The sequence below is a fragment of the Miniopterus schreibersii genome, assembly GCF_964146895.1.
Source record: "Miniopterus schreibersii genome assembly, chromosome: 11".
Taxonomy (NCBI): domain Eukaryota; kingdom Metazoa; phylum Chordata; class Mammalia; order Chiroptera; family Miniopteridae; genus Miniopterus; species Miniopterus schreibersii.
In genome coordinates, this window is record NC_138111.1 from 27,430,049 (window position 1) to 27,451,435 (window position 21,387).

The window sequence follows — 21,387 nt, forward strand, 5'->3', positions numbered from 1 at the left end:
CCAGCTTCTTTTCAAACCTTACTTTGAGATCACTTGCCACTATACTGCCTTTTCCCTCATTACCTCCCTCAAACAGAGTTGACAACTTCTTAAAACTGGACTTTAAACCAGTCTCTGCTGCCCTATTGCCAGAGGAAGAAGGTGGGGAAAAGAAAGAGCTCAGTGGTTTCCCACAGACAGTAGCAGAGGATGGGAAATGAAGCTTTGGCCAATTGGTCATGTTTGGGATCTCAAAATGTGGTATTGGCTGCTCTGTTTCCTGGGGGGCTGCAGATGGATCTTCCTGGGCATCAAACATCCCATAACTTTCTTTGGCACACAGCACAGGTTCCTCCACCAGAGAGTGAGAAAGGGACCCTTGGGTTTCCAATTTGGCACTCTGGCCAAATGAACTTGCCTCATTGAGCAGTGTAGTAGTATTGGCTTGCAGTGAGTTGGTTGCCTGTAGCTCTAAGACATCTTGTTTTGTGGAGGCAGATTGCATAGCTGGCTTCGGCTCAAGAGGAAGAGGTGGGTGAATTGGAGAAGGAAGCTCCTTGGCAATCCAGGTAGGATCTGGATGCAACTGTGGTGGCAATGAAATATGCTCTGCTTCAAATGATGCCTCTGTGTCTGTCCCCTGCAACACCCCCACGTCTCCTTCATCACTCAAAGGTAATACTCCTTGCCCAGTATCATCCCCTGAGACTGAAGGTGCAGCCGCAATTGTTTCAGAACCCTGGGGTTCTGGAATATTGTCCAGAATATTGTTTTCCATTTCAGTCATTAGTTTTAGACCATCTGTCAAGGTTTCCGAGTCTGACTTTGCATTAACCACAGTCATTCTATAGTCACCGAGAGTAGCTTCTGAATTGAATGATGCAGAAGCAGCCTCTCTCCACAAATTTTCTGGAGGTACTAATCCTACAGCATTTCTGGAACTACCATTGTGAAACCGTGCAGTAGCTGGGACAGATGATTCTTGTTTGCATGTCTCTGGTTTGGGACTTTTGAAAATTCCAAATAACTCACCTGTAAGTGGCTGAGATGATGTACCAGAAGAGAGAGAGAAAAAGGAGTTTTTCTTTGGAGATTTAGGAAAGGAGAAAAATCCAGAGAAAGTTTTGGGAGATTCAATTAAGCTGCCAGAGAAAGATTTCACTTTGGTCACAAACCCTGAAAGCATTCCTACTGAAGAGCCCAACACTGGTTTGTTTTCCTCTTTATCTGTGTCTTGGCTCTGGAGGTGCCCTGCATACCCTGGCTCTGCAGAGGAAGAGGTTGGCTCCAGGATCTGTGTTAAGATCTCAATAGGGGCCTTTTCTAATGGCAAGTTCAATGGGTCATTAGAAAATCTTTCATTTTGGTAGTGGTTAGTGCAAGTGTCTAAATTGTTGAGCTTCTCTATCAAATGGCTATCATGTGCAAAAGACTTGGCCAGTAAGCCACTGGGGAAGGCTTCCTGTATGAAATCTTCTTCATGAGAAGCTACCCCAAAGGTCTCTGGACCAATAAGCAGTGTTTCAGTCTGTCTCTGAAATCCTGGTGAATGAGGAATAATGTCTTTTTGCAACTGATTCAACTGGAAATCTGCTAAAGATATCCTTGATCCATTACTGGACCCTAGTTTTCCTTGATAGTCCACCCCGACATTGAGCTCATCTTCAAGGAAAGTAACCTCAATGACGCTGCTAATGGAAACACAAGGAGCCATTTGCTGTTCATGAGCTACCTCCTGGACTATGCTATCTCTATTGCCATTGGAACCTTCATTCATTGTGCCACCCATGTCTACAATAACACTTGGCTTCTTACAAGGCTGGGAAGTCACTGGAGAAACAGTTGAAAGGCTATGCCTTTCCCCAGGAATCTGCTGTTTTTCATCCAAAAAGGACAAGCTGAACAAACTAAAAGAGCTACTATGAGAGGCATCCTTCTTGATACTTGAATTGGTAGTGGAAAAAAAGGAAGGAAGTGTGAATAGCCCTTCTGCTTGAGATTTGGTTCTTGGTAGAGTAGCAGAGGCTCTGTTCTCAGATTTTTCGGATCCAGTCAGGAAAGAAAATATACTCTTTCCCGTTGGCAACTCTGGTTGGGATGGAGATATTGTGTCAGTTGAAAAACTTAAGTCTTTGTCAGGAAAATGACCTTGTTCATCTGAATTTTTTATACTCAGAATATCAAAAGATATTTTATTACTTCTTGAAACTTCTGTCACTGTAGACGCACCACTAGTTTTTATTGAAGACTCTCTTGAAGACTCTTGGAGATAGTTTGTTGGGAAAGATGGATTTGGTGACTGCTGGATTAGGTGGTCTCTGGAGGGTACCTCTTTTTCAGTCATATTATTACCCTGGATCTCCTTAGTTGGCGGTTCCTTTAGCCCAGTGTCATCAATAGTAGTCTGCTTATTCAGACTTTTAATCCGAACCTTCCCTTTACAAGAAACTGGTGCAGCAGGAAAGTTCCCAACATCCTGGCTAGTTAGCTTTGTGGGATTAGGCCTTGACTTGACCTCATCCTTATTAGTCACTGAAGAAACAGACATATTTTCAGTTGTCTGTGTAGGCGATACATTGGTTTTAAAGAAATCTCCAAGGGTACCAAAAAAAAATGAAACACCAGAAGATTCATTCTTTTCCTGAGATGTTATCTTTCTATTTTTATCACCATTCTTTTCTAAGTTTTGTGATTTTTCTTTATTCATCTGAGTTTTAAAGAGGTTCAAAAATCCAGATGCCTGTTTTTCATTTGCTGTTGCACTTACTGAAGAGTCTTCTCCCCGACTAAAGAGTCTCAGTGCACTTTTAAATAATGTTCTCTCAGACTCTTTGGAACACTGGTCCTGGGGGAGCTCACAATTCTTGCATGCATCCATACTGAACTGTGATGCAAGAGGAACTGACACAGAATTGGATGTAATGGTTTCATCCTCTTCTACATCTAATTTAGCCTGAGGAGTTGTTTGACTTACCTGGAAAACAGATTTCAACAACCTTTGTTTTTTCACATGAATGCTTTTATTTAAAGGGAATTCTTGCTTCATACTTTCAGTAACTTCTGGTTGCTGAACATTGGATACTATTTGTCTCTCTGAATTCTTAAGAAGACTTTCCTCCTCCTTTGGGGATTTACTCTCTGATTGCTTACTCAAGATTAATGACTGAAGATCATCATTTGTGAGGTCTGCTAAGTTTGACTGCTGATCCTTTTTATGAGTGGCCAAAGACTCCAAGGATTCATTCTTTTCAAAATTCAAAGGACTTCCAACCAGAGCACCCAAAGCAGAAAATAATGAAGTCACTTTGTTCAACGATGACATCTCTTTTGTTTGCTGTGGGCTATTAGTCATATTCTCAAGATGAACCAAATTGGCACCTTCTTCAGAAGATTGAAGCCAATGAAAACTGGGAAGTTGAACTAATGAATCCTTAACTACAGCCTGGTTCTTATCTCCCTCTATAATTTTATTTTTATTTAAGACATGATTACCAATGCTTTGGGGCTGATTTCTGAGGTCCAATGTACATTTGAAGTCTTCAGAAACACACAGCCTTTCTTCAAAAAATCCAAAATCTCCTTCAAACTTTTGAGAATTATAGACTGAAAAATCTAATGGTTGATCCCTTTGGCCATAATCTGACTCTTCAAGTACTTGTGAATAGGTTCCTAAATTTAAATACATTGGTCCCTCACTTCTTGGCAAAACTATAGATAAATCAAGAGGGTCATCAATTGGTTCCTCTTCAACATACCACAATAATTCATCTTCCTTGTTTAGTACTGTAGAACTACAGGCAGAAATAATGCTGTCATCCAATATAATACTCACTAGATCATTTGTCTGTAAATCACAATTTAAATACTCTTGATAAGAACAATCAGGTATAAATAAATATGCATACTGCCCAGTAGAATCTGTGAGAATAGAATAGATATATTGACCATCATGGAACATATAATATCCATAGTCTCCATCCTCTGATGGCCACCACACTCCATTTTCAAGACATGACAACCATTCCTGGTATTCATAACCAACACTTGAAAAGACAAAGTTTTCATCCATTCTTAATGATTCTTGATCATCTATGGGATATGTAGTCTTCTCATAACCCGAAGAACAACTTAAGTCAATGGGCAATTCTTCTAGTGAATTTTTAGTCTCATTAATTGGAAGATGACAAGAATTTCCATATAATGAGTTAGCTGCCCACATATCACCTCTTAATAAGTAATCTTCATTAAATGCAAACTGATCAAATGATTCATATGGTAAATCACACCAAATGACACTGTTTGAATTTGTTCTCCACTCCAAGATATTTGCATTTTGGTCTTTTTGGCAAAAATGTATTGCTGGGTTTTCTGAGTCAGGCCACACAAAAACATCAGCTGATGGAAATGTGTTTTGATTCAACATATAATAAATTGGCTGAAGTATTCTGGAATTTTTAGAGAAATCTTTTATATCAGAGTTCCATTCATAACAGAAATGATTGTTCATCTCTTCAAAAGCTTGATAGTGGTTTGATTTGCTAAGAATGCTAGTATTCAGTATAGGTGGATTTAACTTATTTGGATTTTCATATAGGTTTGCCTCGAGAATATGGTGTGGTGTTGGCTTCTTAGCCAAAGATTTCTCTAAGAGGTCCTGCTGAGCACTTGGTACATTGTTCTCAGAAGAGGGGCAATGCTTTTCACTGTGCTGGTTTTTCCATGTAGAAGGGCAATGATGATTATCAACACAAGCATCAGCTAACAGTATGTTTTCTTTAGGTAAAGATAAGAAACATTTTATGAAGCCAGAAGTTTCTTGTTTTTCAACATGGTTCCTCTGGTTCTCAGAAGTCACACATGAAGTAACAGAGATCTCATCCAAGGATAAATGCTTTTTTCCATTCAAACTCTTTATGTCTCCTAAAGACATGGACTTTGCTTCATCCGGTTTACCATCAGTCATACTGCTCTTGGATACCAAGTTAAATATTCCTGAGAGTAAGCTTGGGGTACTATTCCTGTGATGAAAGTCATTATTTTTCACATTTAGTTCTTGTGTACGAGACAAGTTTTCAAAGGAAGAGAATCTGTTAAACAGGCCAGAAAGGAGGCCTCCTTGGGTTCTTTTCTTGGAAGCTTTATCTACAAGTTTGTCTTCACTAATTTCATTAACCAAGGTGACTTTTGAAATGGTAGAATTCAATGCTAATAAAGAGTCTGATACTGTTAAAGATGTCACTTGTGTAAGGGTCTTACTTTCTCCTGAAGAATCAGAAGGTACGTGTTCTTCGGGCACAACTGCAGGAATGGTTAAAGTATCCCTTTCATAGTTCTCTTCTGCTGTGTGGTCACTTGAATTTAATTCCTCTACATTCCCAAATTTCTCAAGATCATTATTAATATTTGGAACTGAATCAGACTTTATTTTATTAAGCGTGGCATTTTCAGGACAACTTTTTTGGTCATTCTTATTAAATTTCTCTGTCTCTCCAAATTTTCCTAGATTATGATGAATATTTGGAACCGAATTAGATTCTATTGAACTAAATTTGGTATTTTCATAGTAGTTTCTTTGAATCTCCTCATCAAAGGCTACTTTGGAGACATGAAAACTCTGGTCATTGACAGTGATATGGCTGTCAGTGAAAGGAAATTTAAACAAAGGAAAAATTCTTCCTTTCTCTCTTAAGTCCTGCTGCTTTTCAGAATGACTACAAACACTGAGAAATGGAATATGTAGTTTTCCATTAAAGGAAAAGGAATGTCTGTCTTTCTTACAGACCCTTTCACATCCATCTTCCTCCAACTGGTATATTTTCCTAGATTCTGACAAAATTTCCTTTGAACAGTTTTCAGGGGAAGTGAGTAAAAACTGGCTAAAAGATTTTCTGAGTGGCTCAAGAAAATCATCATCGCCAGTAATTCTGTCCCTCTCTAATGACTTTAAAGAAGCCTCTTTATTTGCAGTTCTACTGCCAGCTACACAAGGATGTCCTGGAGTATCTTTGGCACATATTTTTGGTTCATCTGGTAACAGAGACAGGTCTATACAAGGTTTTCTTTCCAACAGACTCTCAATGCCATCTTTCTTACTTGCAGAACTAGCTAAGTTTGAAGGTTCATTAGCTGCTTGGGAAGACAATAAATCTTCACTTGTGGACATTTGGGACAAGCCTGTACTGTCTCCATTACTCTTATCTAAAGCAATAATACTACTGTCTTTGCTAAGTGTGTCTTCCCTTTGACTTGACTCTGAAACACACGCAACAAAGGTTTCCTTTCTTGTCTTGTTCTTGTCATCATCTTTTTTGGTTTCATCTTTTTCCAAAAAGATCTTTAATGGAGTTAGCATGCTTAAAACAGACTTTATAACTGAACTCTGACTCTCTGAAGCAGAGTCCCTTCCAAGAGTTTCTGTTGTATCCTGTAAGTTTGAACTCCCAGTTTTAATGCCCGTGTGCTCGTTTTCAGAGGTTTTGTTATGCCTGCCAAAATCCTTATTATCAATGGTTTGAGAAGATAATGGAGACTGCATGCAAAGATCCTTCTCTGAGACTGACTTGGCTCTTGGTCTAGATCCCAAATTAATTGTCTCTATTTGAGTAAGAGTTTCTGTTTTCTCTGGAGCTAAAGAAGCCAGCTTTTCCATAGAGATTGTTAGATGCTTTGTGCCTGAGCCCACCTTTTCTGTGAGTGAACTGAATAAAGAACCAACAGCACATTTCATACCATTCAATTCAGGGAAACAGACAGCCTTGGCCTTGTCATTCTTGACAACATTTATAGGTAGTATTTCATCCCCAGGTTTATTTTGTTCTTCATTATCAACAGTACTATTATGTTTAGGTGTTTTTTTAGTTTTTGAAAGGGAACCAAATTTATTAATCTCCTCTTCCTTCTCTGCTAAATATTCTGAGACTGTTTCTACAAAACACTGAAGCTCATCCATTGTATCAATATAGTCCTCCTTGGGTTCCTCAATAGAAGAAGGGGTCATCTCTTCCATGGGACACCCAGATAGATCTCTAAGTGTGTTTGCATCACAATTTATCCTTTGTAATGGGAACGCTGGATTTGCTACATAATATTCTTTAGGAAAGCCTCCAATATGATGGACATTGGATGGATGGCATGTTGGTGACAGTAAACCTTCCTGTTTATCAGAAGAAATGGGGGAATCCAGAAGTTCATCAGAAGTACTGCTAGTAGAATCTTCAATATCCAATGGAATGAAATCAGTGACATGCTGGTTTAGGTCAAATGACTTTTTGAAGTTCTTAAAATAACCTGGAAGTTCATAATCATGACGTTCCAATTTAGTGGTCCACATGCCACACTTAACCACAAATCCGTTTTTGTAGGGGTGCAAAACTGGGTAATTTTGTTTCTTCTTTTCAACATGGCAAAGGTTACAATTTTCACTATTTGGATATGTACTTTTGAAGTCAGTCTTAGTTCCTAATCTATCATTATACTGTCTTCTTTCACTGTCTTCAAAATGGCTGTCCAAGGGTTTCTTTTTCCTTCTCCTATCAATTGTATCATATTTCTGAGGATATCTGGAGCAAACAGACGTTTCAAACTTAAGGTCAAAATTAGAGGCAGTAGAGAATTCTGTTTCTTGGCTCTGAGAGGGTATCCTTTTAAAATTCTTGTAATTTGTTTGTACTTGTTGGCTGTAATATTTATCAGTTTTAAAAAGAGCTCCAATTTCCTTTACCTGTACTTCTTTTACGTTTATGTTACTGTTTTCTAGAAACCCTTGTGATATTTTCCCCTCCATCTGTTCATATATCTCTTCTTGCTCTTTATAGTCAACATCAGAGAAAGCTGAAATAATCCTAATTCTGTCAGTTTTAGCCAGCAAGCCTTGTCTGATGTAAAGGGATAAGTTTGAAGGAATAGTAAGGCAAAGAAAAAGGGGAAAACAGGGAAAAGGAAGAAACAAATAAGATTTAGTGCACTTTCAATGAGAAAACTAGAATTAGTAAAATTGTCAATTTGATAAAAAACCATTCAGACTGAAAAAATATAAGGAAATCCAAATGATCTTAAATTAATATTATAGCAATATAGTCAAAGAGTATTTTCCACATCAAAAAAAGAACAGCCAAGCCCTAGCTGGTTTTCTCAGTGGTTAGAGCATTGGCCCTCAGACTGAAGGGTTCTAGGTTTGATTCCGGCCAAGGGCATGTACCTTGGTTGCAGGCTCGAACCTCAGTCCTGGTCAGGGTGAGTTCGGGAGGCAACCAATCGATGTGTCTCTCTCACATCAATGTTTCTCTCTCTCTTTTTTTTTTCTCCCTTCCACTCTCTCTGAATATCCTGGGGTGAGGATTAAAATCATCATCATCATCATCATCATCATCATCTTTGACTATCAGAAGTCAAATCTTGTTACAGTACCAAAAAGAGCAAATTATTTAAAGCATTATAATTTGTTTGTGAAATCTAATGCTATATACATTGAGGATTACAATGAGATGAAAATCTTTCTCTATACCGAGTAAAACAGCAGAAGCCACATGTCCTACATGAATACAGAAGACAGCTGACCTTTCTTTCAGTTAGGTTAAAGACTGCCTACTTCCCATGTAGTGAGGTGGAGGTGTAGAGAGGGCCTGCAGACTAGAAGCTTGTCAGTGCAGTATGTTCTTTTATAGATCTAACATCCAACAGTATTTATTTAGGAAAGAAAAAAAAAGATCAAAATTGTAACTTAGTCACTAAAAATCTTCAACAGTGAAACTGATAGTCTTTTGACACCCCTTAACAGTAGAGATACTTTGGCTGTATAATATCTAACAAAGTCCAATTCTACTGTCAAACCTCAAATTATGTATTTTTTAGATAATTTACATACATTTCCCATTATTCTGGACTCATTAGGCAAAAGCCCACTTGATAGAGTGAGGAAATCAACTGCACTTTTTTTTTTTACACATATAGTTTCATTACTCTCCAGTATCCTTAAAAACTCAGACTAAACCAATTCCAGTCTGGAATAAGTCTTTATAGTTACAACTTAAAATCAACTGGTAGCCATGGCTGTAGTGAATGAAGCTATTTATTTTTACACTTCTAATTTATTGGAAGATACTGCAAATATGTTTGTTCCCTCAAGGACTTTAAATATTATTCTTAAAAAACAGTGTAACTTAAGAACTTAGATTATTTCCAAGAACTCTGTATTTATAGTAATAGAAAAATTTTAAAATGAATGCTAGTGATATAATTTCTCCAAAAAAACTTAAAGGAGAAATCATTCAAACATTTAAGTTAAAAATGTCTATAATAAAAGTTTACTTTAAAATCATATTAACTTTTCCTCTGCTGGAGATGATAAAATATTTACTTTTTAACCTCATTTCATATAATAATACAGTAAAATCAAATTTATATGGGATCAATTAAAGAAAAAATTTAGGAAAAAAATTTGCAACTTAAAGTACATCACTAATGTTCCTCTAAGTGTTATGTATTATAGCAGTAGCCCAGGAAATAAACGAAATGACAACAGGGTATTGATTAGGTAAACTGCAGTTTTCCTGAAGTATATGTAGTCATTTAGGTTGATGTGCCATTATTACTACTGGCCTACACATATAATGCTTGCAAATACAGAGGGAAAAGAGAGCCCCCCCCAAATTTTTTTTGCTATTATGTTTTTTATTCTTAAAGTTAGGACAATATAAACAACTAAAATCAAATAAATAAAATATGCAAATATTTAATTACTAGACCAGCAAGTAGTAGGGACCAACTGTAGTAGGATTCCTGGCATGTTTCTTTTTAGAATCAGATTATTAAAAATGAGAATTCTATTTGATGGTTGATAGGGCGTGGCTCAGTGGTTGAGCATCTACCTAGGATCCAGGTGATCGGGGTTCGATTCCTGGTCAGGGCACATGCCCGGGTTGCGAGCTCGATCCCCAGCAGGGAGGCAGCCGATCAATGACTCTCTCTCATCATTGATGTTTCTATCTCTCTCTCCCTCTACCTTCCTCTCTCTGAAATCAATAAAAATATGTATTTTTTAAATCTAGTAAAAAGGAAGGGGATGGGGTGGAAAAGGACGAAAGGTGTGAATGGGAGTCTTTGCTGTAAGCTGTATTGCACCCTGACATTTTTTTAACCATGTAAATGTTTTATATATTTAAAAACTTATTAAAATTAAAAAAATTTAATGTTCCAACAAAAGTACTGAATCTGCTATGGAGAGATCCATATTCATTTTCTTCTGAAGTTCCCATGGAAATATTTAGGTAAAAAGGGTTATCCGAACATTAAACATCTGTGATTTTCTTTGTTTTTAATATATATTTTATTGATTTCAGAAAGAGGAAGGGAGAGGGAGAGAGAGAAACATCAATGATGGGAGAGAGTCATGGATTGACTGACCCTGCACGCCCCCCGCTGGGGATGGAGCCTGCAACCCGGGCATGTGCCGTGAGGGGGAATCAAACCACAATCTGGATCATAGGTGGATGCTCAACCACTGAGTCACGCTGGCCAGGCTGATTTTCCTTTTTTAATCTTGGTAAAGGGTGAATCAAAATCTCTGGGCTGGGCAGAGAAGTGAGCAGGTTTTTTCAGCCATCTACCTCCAGTGGGCATGCTCTTGCCAGTTGAGAACTGCTAATCATTAAGAGAAATGTTACTGATGGAAATATATAAATATGAATGTGTGGAAGAGGGAAAAAAGACTGAGACTCTATATAAAATAGCTGTAGCTTGGCCCATTCTACTGCTATACGTCCATTACCACCTCAGGTTAAAGTGCCCAAATCCGTGATGTCAGTTGTATCCTGGGCTCTGCATACTAGGAAAAGAAAGTGCTTTGTTTCCAATACCCACCTGAGAGCCCGCCGTTCTGGGTAATCGAGGTCATAATCATAACTTTGCATAGAGTCATTGCAAGAGTCCCGGGAACTGCCCTGAATTAGCAGTTGCTGTGGCAATCGCACAGGCACAGGGAACTGGTGCACAGAAGCATTGGGCTGGGAAGTCGAATGATAAGGAGGTGGGATGCTGTTGCTGGTCTCACTGCGATAGTCGCTATCTCGGTCATCGACAGCACTATCAGGATCTTCAAAAGCTGTGGAACAAGCAGAGTCAATCAAAGCACCCCAGCTTTATTTAATTCTTTAGAACATTTTCTGCTTCTAACTTAGGTAGCCTCAAGTCTTGAGAACAAGAACAAGCTGAGCTGCACACGAGTCCAGTGACCTCAAAACCATGTGCAGAACTGTCTCAATACCCACAAGTCTCTCTCCTTATCAAATGAGATAGAACACTTAGTTTAATTTTAGTGCTGATTCTTAGAGGAGTTCTAAGCCACATTTTCCCAATGCAGAATTCTTTGGGATTCTACTTCTCTAGCTATCATAACCCTAAAGAAAACCTGCTTTAAATGTCACAGAGTCTGATCCTCTACTATTATCAAAAGGGGTGGGGGAAACAGCTTTTCCATATCTTAAAAAAGAGAAATTTTTGTTTAAAATTGGTTTGGTGTTTTCAGACTTCAAAATACATGGTTAAACCAAACAAACAGGTTCAACATCAGAAGTTAGCCCACAAAATCAGGAGAGTCAAAGCCACGGCTTAGAAGTCAGCCAAAAGGTCCAGATGCAGCTGAGAAAAGTAGCAGTCTTATTGTCTTGCTGCAACATTGGGTTTTTCTAATAATTCCTGTCAAGCACCAACAGTCTAAGTTCAGAATTCCTATCCAAAGAATGGGCTGAAGGAGAAGAGGAAAGCACATGCACTGCCAATAGGATCTTGCTGACAATAATGCAGCTAAGTTTATCTAACAGTGACTTCAATTTCATAGATTTATTTCTGTTTTTCAGGCCAGCACTAAACGATGCACACAGTTACAAATCCTGCTCCAAGCAAAAATAAAAATGTGCAACACTGTGCTTGGAAAGGGAGCTCACCCTAATTGTACTTTATAGGTTATTATACAGGGAAGCCATTTCTGACACCATCCCCATATGTGTTTAATTAATAAATTTGCATACTTCCTTTCTTGCCAAGTTCCTATTTGACTCACAATGAGGAAAAGGAACATTAACCATCCCCAAATGGAGATACATTTAGCAAATGATGGACTCCTCATATTAATAATTTAAAAAAAAACAAAACACCTTGGCAGTATGGTGGGAAACGGAAGCCTCTTGAAGACCATAAGATTAGGCTTTTACAATTTCTCATGAAGGAGATAAGGACCTACAACCATACAATGGAAATGGAAAAGAGTTAATAAACAAGGGGGGAGGGGATCCAGACAGAAATGATAAAACTTGGGGACAAGCCCTGGCCAGTGTGCCTCAGTTGGTTGGGCATCATCCCATGTACCAAAAGGTAGCCAGTTCAATTCGCCATCAGGGCACATGCCTGGGTTGCAGGCTCAATCCCCTGTAGGGGCATGCAGGAGGCAGCCGATTGATGTTTTGTTCTCACATCGATGTTTCTCTCCTTTTCTCTCTCTCTCTCTCTCTCTCTCTTCCTGTCCCTTCCTCTCTAAAAATAAAAAATTAAAATTAAAATTAAAACTTGGGGACAAATGGAAGGTAATAGGAAAATGACCCTTTGGCTTCTACATTATACAACCTAGTAGACAATTCCACTAAAAAAAAACAGGGAGCACAAATATGCGGGTTTTACAAGCAAGGAAGAAAATTTGAACACTGGATTCCAGACAACACTTGTGGTAGCTTTTCCCATTTGGGTTTAAGGCAATATGTGAACATAAGAAAAAAGATGTTAGTGATCAGGACCCCAGGGGAAAATTCAGGAGAAATCAGTGATCAGAACCCCAGGAGAAAGAGGCTAACCTCCAAAATGGGCAGGAACAAGATTAGTCAAAAAATACAAAGCATTCTGATCACATATTAGGAAAAAGACTTTGGACGCAATGGTTTTAACCCTTGATGCATTTGTTGTTCTGAAGACTAGAAAGGACCAAGGGATGAAAACCAGTATGTCTTTCAGATTTCATTTTCCCTGAACCCACAGAAAGAGTAAGTGTGGAAAAAGTCAGTGCTGGATTATTCATGCATACAGGTGAGGAGGCAAGTGCAAAAAAGAAGACAAAGCAAAAAGTCTACTTAAATTCCGGCAGGAGAAGTATTAGCATATAATCCAGGAAAACAAAACTGAGCCTCCAAAGAGGGAGCAGTGATAGACAATCCTACTGATTATGAGGCCAGGAGAGGGTAGCTCAGCCAGAAGTAGGAACCCATAATCCAGAGCCAGGAAATTAGTGTATGGACATTTAGTTTGTCACTGTACCTGGCCTATTACTTCTAAATAAATAATGTTTTGCTTTTTTATTTTGCTAGGCTAAGGGGATAAATATTCCAAAACTTTCCTAAAGGCTGACAGCATTTCTGTAATAAAGAAATAAAGTACAAATATTAAGAAACAAAGTGTTTATGGAAAGAAAAGGTTGGGAGTAGAAGAAAAGAGAATATGAAAAGTAGGAGGGAATGGGAGAAAGGAAATATAGGGAAGTGAAATGAGATGAAGGAGAGAAACAGAAAAAAAAGAGTACGGAAGGGAATGACAGAAAATAAACCTGTAAAATAAACTGGGAAAGAAATTTAACCTGGGGCAAATATGGGCCGGCCACTGGCACAGAGTAGGCACTCAAACAAAACTGAATGAGATACTGAACAGTGGGACTCTCCAATGTATCATGCTCCTGGATTAAGTTCCTGTCTTTAAATCCAGAGTACAACAGAACTTTACCAGCTAGAGAAGAAAGGAAAAAGAATTCAAACCTTTTTTTTTTTTCATGGCTTAATTACTTTTTTCTATTTAAGTTAAAATCTTAAGTTATCTGAGCTCTTAGGCTGCCTTTCAGCAGTTCCCTAGGGGAAATACTCAGGATTCAAATCACAGAAAATACATACTCCATGAGAAATTCCAGTGACAGGACAAAATTTGGTACCTCTTAGTACCTGTTGGACACCTAATCACTGGGATTCAACCAAGCCCCCTTGCCAGATGGGTAACCCAGCCAGTAATGTCAGCCCACGGCTATATATCTTGCTGGAAAGAACTGACTACCCACTCTTGAAGCTCTGGAACAAAGCTATCCTCCAGCCTACCTGGGCTGCTTCAACGAAAGTCAAACCATGTCCTCAGCCTCTTCTTCACTTCACTAAATTAATGACCTCTCCCAGAATAAACCTCCTCCTTCTACTTACTGCACCCCTTAGCCAAGAAACTAAAGAAGAGGGTTTCCTACACTGGGGACTGATAGTACTACTTGTCTCTGAGGAAGAAAAATCAGGAGATCCTGTCAGGGTTGTAACTGGGACTCTGGTCTGAAATTTACACACAGTCTTCAAGAAACCAGCCTGGAAGGATATAACGTTTCACTGAAGATAACTGTCTCTTGAGATTTAAGGAGGGGAGGGGAAGGGAATGAAATTAGGTATGCTTGTATGCATGAATATCCAGCTTTATAGTTCAGAGAGAGTATGTTAAAGGGTAAGATCAAGAAAATTATAAGGAATTCAAATTCTTACGTACTCCGCTGCTCTCCCCAGCCCAAATAGGTCCAGTGACCTAAGACACCGCAAGTGGTAGCAAAGAAGAAGAGTGACAGAGATAATTTTAGGAAGAATTCAAAGGCCATTTCCCTGGCCCTCCAATTATTATTTACCTTACCTTACTTGAGCCTACCCTACTTGTACTCCTTTCATTTTACATAATATGTGGAGAGCACCTGCCTTCTACCAAGCATAAGACAAATCTACCTACAAAGTACCCTTGCTCTCTGACAGTGACCATATAGATAATAACAACTACCACCTCCATGTTCTTTTAAGCCTCCTTCTGGCCTACAGCATCATTTAGAAGCTGATACACCCTTCCTTACTCAAAACAAGAAAACTTCAACCTGCCTCTATGAAACCCTTCCTTGTCTCTGCGTTCCTCAAACCTGAGCCTACCTCAGTATACCCATGAGAGGCTCGGCCCTGATACAGTGGGAGAGTGATCTCCTGGTCTGGGAGGGATGGTATCCAATTTTGCTGCTCTCTATTGGAAGTTAAAAGGCCAAAGAAGGGTCTTACTCTCTCATTTTCCAATATGCAATAAAACACTGTAGCCTGTTGGGTGTTCAGATAGCCATTTTTTCTCAATTACCTATAAATTTTTAATAAGATCTATTAAAACACATGAGAGGGGGAAAAACACTTTTTACTCATTTTTCAAAATAAAAAATTCAATATTAATTAAATTTAAATCCTATCCCACACTCAAACTGAATTTGAGGCAACAAATGAGGCAAAGAAATCACTAAAAATAGGCCTTTATCCTATTAAACAATGAATAATTTGGTTCCATATGGGTATCGAAGTCAAAGCTAAGGTCTTCTGGCCCCGCCATGTACTAGCTATATAATGTTGAAAAAGATGTGAGGATTATAAGAGGAAATTCGTTTTGTCATGTTGCCAGATTTTTGCTTGCCTTATAGGTTCCTGATAAATAGGTGGCGGGAAGATCAGCACACTCTGACAGCCCTAATGTCTGCTGAGAAATCGCCAATGTCTGGGTAAGAAAGCCCTCCGAGTTTTGAGAGTGCAGTTCTCTTGAAAGCTTGCTGTAAGACTCAAAATTCTGGAAGCACTGAATGATGCCAACTCAGGCTGGTTTCATTATCTGAGCAAACTTCCAATCCTGGGTATATGGGACTATAAGTCAACAAGTTGCTTAATTTAACTATACAGTGAAAGTCAGTTTTCTTCCTATGTACTTCCCTTCTTCCTACCACCTACGTCTTCTTCTCAGAAAGGACACATTGGTTTACTGTGCCATTTTTAAATTTTAATAATTTATTTAACTTTCTAACCATGGGGAGAGAGGGACTTTAGCAGAAAATTCTCCCAGGCCATAACATGGTTGCCATAGCAACTGCTAAGGGTAATTACCTTGTTTCTTTTTTAAAGGAAACTGAAAAATAATCACATAGAACTTCAGATTGTATCTTTCAACCTAGATTGCTCCAGGCAAGTGACAATGCTGTTTCTCAGTGAAACTTGGGGACCAAAGAAGCCTCTCCTTACAGAACATTGCCTCATTTCTCAATGTTCCACTGCACTGCAGTTTCCTATACACAGTAAGTGGTCAATAAATGCTATAGTGAGAATAAATCAACTGATCTGATCCCATCTCCCAGGTTCATCTCTAACGCATAAAAACAACAGTTACGCTGTCTGACCAACCAGTTCCCTATTCTCGCTTCAGCCAGGAACCATTATAAGAGAAATAACATCAGGTTAATTAAGCAAGTTACCACCCCAAAATGCACTAAAACATTTCACTAACCAGTAGAACAAGTAATGAAGACAGTTAGGTTTTGCTAGACACAAGTACCAAGAAAGGGAGGAGGAAAATGCTCCAGGTAAATGAAATTATACATGCAAAGGTATGTTTAGTGAACTAAAAAAATATTCTAGCATATCTGAATGAGAAGCTTCAGGGTTATAAAAGAATCCCAAAAGGAGTCTAAGTAATGTTTAGCAATTTAGTAATCTTAGGTATTTGGAATTATCTGGAGGGTAATACAGAGCTACCACAGCTTTTAAAAATGAGAAAGACAGGATCAGATTTCTCCTTTTAGAAGGAGAATGGTGGTACAGTGAGGCCAACAGATGGTAGTGTAGGAGGACTGGAGACTGGTGTCAAGGAGGCTGGTAAGGTGGCTACTGCACTGACCTGATGATGGCTTGAACTAGGGAAGTAGCAGAGGGAACGAAGAGAAGTGATACATTCATGAGGTATTTTGAAGACAAAATCAATAAGGTTTAATAAGTAATTGAATGTGGGAAATGAGGAGAAGACCTATATAATATTGCCTAGTTTTTCAGCTTGAGCTATGGGGTGGATACACCATTCATTAAGAAGATAAATACAGCCCAGCCGGGCGTGGCTCAGCGGTTGAGCGTTGACCTAGGATCCAGGCGGTCAGAGTTTGATTCCCGGTCAGGGCACATGCCCGGGTTGCGGGTTCAATCCCCAGTCGGGGGTGTGCAGGAGGCAGCCAATCAATGACTCTCTCATCACTGATGTTTCTATCTCTCTCTCTCTCCCTCTCCTTTTCTCTCTCTGAAATCAATAAAGATATTTTTTTTTTAAAAAAGATAAATACAAAAGAGGGGCAGGTTGAAGGAGAAAATGAATTCCCTGTTAGATATATTGACTTGAGGTACTTATGAGACATCTCAGAAGAATATGTCTGGTAGACAGCTGGCTATATGGGTGTGGAGATGAGGAAAAAGATAAGGAGCATAAGACTTGGAAGCTTTCAGAATACAAGCTCCCATGAGGACAAGGATTTTTCTCCTTTGTTCCCTGCTGTATTCTCAGTGCCTAAACAGTGCCAAGCACAAAATAGAAGGTCAACAAATATTTAAATAAATGGCTAAAAATTAAAATGTAAATAAAAAAGAATAATGAGGCAGAGAGTGCAGGATAAGGGGGGGAAAGTACTATATAAATGAAAGAAGGGGGAGAACTTAAGGAATAGCCACATTTATAAAGCAGACAGAAATAGAAATAATAATTTTTAAAAAGAACTGACAATACAAAGCGTTTGTGAGGCTGTGGAGCAACTGGAACTCTCATACATCACTGGCAAGAATGTAAAGTGGCAGGCCGCTTAGTACAACAAGGTTATTAAGAAATAACCTTACAACCCAGCAATACCCCTCCTATATATTTACACAAAGGAAATAAAAACATGTTCACACAAAATTCTCTACAAGAATGTTTACAATAGCTTAATTCATATTCACTAAAAACTGAAAGCATAAGTTTCCTACAACTGATGAATAAACTGTGGTACATACAGTAGAGTACTACTCAGGAATAAAAATGAATGAACTACTTACATAAACAGATGAATCTCAAATGCATTATAAAAGTGAAACAAGCCAGACTCAAAAACCTACAAACTATATGATATCATTTATATGACTTTCTGTAAAAGGCAAATATTATAGGGACAGAAAATAGACTAGTGCTTGTTATGGGCTAGGAGTGGAAGAGGTTGACTACAAAGGGACTTAGGGAACTTTTAGGGTTGAGAGAACTGCTCTAGCCCCGGCCGGATAGCTCAGCTGGTTAGAGCATCGTCCCGATACAGCAAGGTTGCAGGTTCCATCCCATTAGGGCATATACAAGAATCAACCAATGGCCCTGGCTAGTGTGGCTCAGTTGGTTGAGTATCGTCCCTTGCACTGAGAGGTCGCCAGTATGATTCCCAGTCAGGGCCCAGGTTGTGGGTTCCATTCCCGATCAGTCTGTGTACTTGGAGGCAACTGATCAATGTTTCTCTCATATCGATATTTCTCTCTCTCCTTCTCTCTTCCTCTCTCTCTAAAATCAATAAAAACATATATTTAAAAAAGAATCAACCAATGAATGCATAAATAAGTAAAACAACAAATCCAAATCACTGTTTGTCTCTCTCTCTCTCTCCACCTTCCTATCTGTCTAAAATTAAATAAATAAATGCTCCATATCTTCACTATGGTTGTGGTTACATGACTGTATGTTTGTTAAAACTCATAGGACTGTACACTAAAAGGGAGAATTTTACTATATGTAAATTATACCTTAATATATCTGATTTAAAAATAAGAAAAAGCAAAGTCCATAAAGGTGCCTGTGAAGTAGCCAAAGAGGAAGAAACCCATGGCAGTGTGGCCCCTGAAGTCAGGAAAAACAAGATTTCAAAGAGGGAGTGGTCAACAAGTGTTCAAGTGCTACAGAGTAGTCAAAACAATACTGAAAAAAGCCTACTGGATTTAGAAACAAAGAGGTTTACTAATAACTTTAATGACAGAAATGTTAATGAGTGAAAGCTAGAATACACACTGTTCAGAAGCAAATGGAAGCACATGCAATGGAATAAGGAGATACCAAGAGATTCCACAATTCATACAGAAAAATGTTGAATGTGAGCAAGGTGGACGGTATTGCCTATCATGTCAAAGAGAAAGTAATCAGGAAAAAGACAATGGCCAAATGTGTTATAGAAAAAACTCTGAGTACACTAAGAGTTTATTAGAAAACCAGCAACATTCTCAAATTGGGCATTCGCACATATCAAATGAGTGTCACACTGACAATTTTAATGAGCATGCTAATATGTCCCTTCTCCCTAGAGCCTCAAACCTCTTTAGCTCACACATTTAACAAATCAATAACTAATTACCTTCTAATTCAGTGGCACCTGATGCTAATAGTCAGGCAGTGTCTATGAAAACTAGAGTCTCCACTGGCAATGACATTGTATTTACAATGTTATAAGCTCTCATTAGTTATGTTAACATACCAAGTACACCTCAAGTCCAAAACCCCTGAACTCCAGACACTTGAAACAAGAAACCACAGGACCATTCCTAAAAGTCCTCTCTACTTTATCTCCCACATCCAACCTGTCAACAAGCTTAGTAGTTAATCCCACTGAAGTCTCCCTACTTTTGCCCCTTCCTTATAGGTCTCACTGTACTTATCAAGGAATTTATTACCTCATGCCTGAGTTATTACAGATTTTTGGCTGGATCACAACCTTCTAATCTCTGTCCCATTCAATCTACTCAGTAGATGGCAACTAGACTAATTTTCCTAAATCCACCTTCTAATCACATCATTACCCTTTCAATAATTTACAACAGCTAACTCTTTATAAAAGAGTGCTCACCTCAAGAACAAAAGACTCATACAAGCTGGGGGGAAAAAACACTTCTGAAGGACTTCAAAAGAGATACTGACAGCAATACAGTCATAGTAGGGGACTTTAACACCCCACTGACTTTACTGGATAGGTCTTCCAGACAAAAAATCAATAAGGAAACCGTGACTCTAAATGATACACTAGATCAGATGGATTTAATTGACATTTACAGGACATTCCATTCCAAAGCTGCAGAATAGGCATTCTCAAGTGCACATGGGACGTTCTCAAAGAGAAACCAAATCTTAGGACACAAAACAAGTCTCTACAAGTTCAAGAAGACTGAAGTCATATTAAGCATCTTCTTGGACATTTACATCATGGAATACTACACAGCTGTAAAAAAGAAGGATCCCTTACCCTTTGTGACAGCATGATGGGACCTGGAGAATATTATGCTAAGCGAAATAAGCCAGTCAGAGAAAGACAAGTATCACATGATCTCACTCATATGTGGAATCTAATGAAAATAAACCAATGAACAAAATAGATCCAGAGACATAGAAGCATGGAACAGACTGATGAATCTCAGAGGGAAGGCAGGGGTAGGTGGGTAGGTGGGTAGGTGGGTAGGTGGGGAGACATTAACATAAGAATTTACATGCATATATGCATAACCCATGGACACAGACAATAGTAGGGTGAAGGCCTGCGGGGAAGTGTACAGGGTAGAGGGGATCAACGGTGGAAAAAAGGGGACATTTTTAATACTTTCAATAATAAAGATACATTTTTTTTTAAAAGTGTATTTATCCTCCTGGTTTTCAAAAACCTCTATAATATGACACGAAATAAATAACAAACCTCACTGTTAACCAGTCCCCCAAAACAAAGCCTTTGTTATTGGCAAACAGGGATTGTCACAGTTCCTATGCTTGCCATACTTGGGAGATAGAGAGAGGAATGAGCTCTATTTCCCCCATCTGTCCCCCAGTTTCTGAAGCTGGAATGTCCTACACTTATACTCCATGTAGGTGTATTGGAAATGGTTTGAACTTTAGAACCAAATAAACCCAGGTTCAAAGCCATCACTTACTAGCTGTGTAATATTAGGTTGGTTAACTTTTCTATACTTCTGTTTGTCATCTACACAAAGTAAAGAGTAACACCACTTACCTCTCAGATTTGCATAAATACTGAAAACTGTGTATGTTGCATTTAACTACCATGTGCTAGACAAATAGTAATTACTCAGTAATGTTTCTTATCCTCCCTTACATAGTTGGGACCCATTCTTAAGTTCCACTTAAATAACTCTCCTTAACAATGCTCAACATCTCTAGTACAGTGTCTCTGTTAACAATCAAAATAAATGTCATCTGCCCAGCCGGTGTGGCTCAGAGGTTGAGCATCAACCTATGATGCAGGAGATAGAGGTTCGATTCCCAGTCAAGGCACATGCCCGGGTTGCCAGCTCAATCCCCAGTAAGGGGCATGCACGAAGAAGTTGATCAATGACTCTCATCATTGATGTTTCTCTCTCTCTTTCTCCCTCTCCCTTTCTCTCTCTGAAATCAATAAAGACATATTTTTTTAAAAAAAGAAGAAGAAGAAATCTGTTTGGTCTGGATAAATTAATCCCAGGAGAGATGACAAGTTCTCTCACTCAACCATTTATTAAACTTTATTGAGGCATACTATACTATGCA

The 21,387-nt window shown here is 38.6% G+C and overlaps 1 protein-coding gene across 3 annotated transcripts in view; it reads right to left on the minus strand.

Moving 5' to 3' along the window:
• Window positions 1–21,387, minus strand: part of UNC13B (unc-13 homolog B) — a gene marked incomplete at its 5' end in the record, with an annotated part of 145,656 nt that overhangs the window by 78,951 nt on the left and 45,318 nt on the right. For all 3 annotated transcript variants that reach the window (XM_081151120.1, XM_081151121.1, XM_081151119.1), the window contains one exon: window positions 10,837–11,077. In XM_081151120.1, the coding sequence (XP_081007246.1) occupies window positions 10,837–11,077 (241 nt within the window). The remainder of the gene's footprint in view (window positions 1–10,836; window positions 11,078–21,387) is intronic.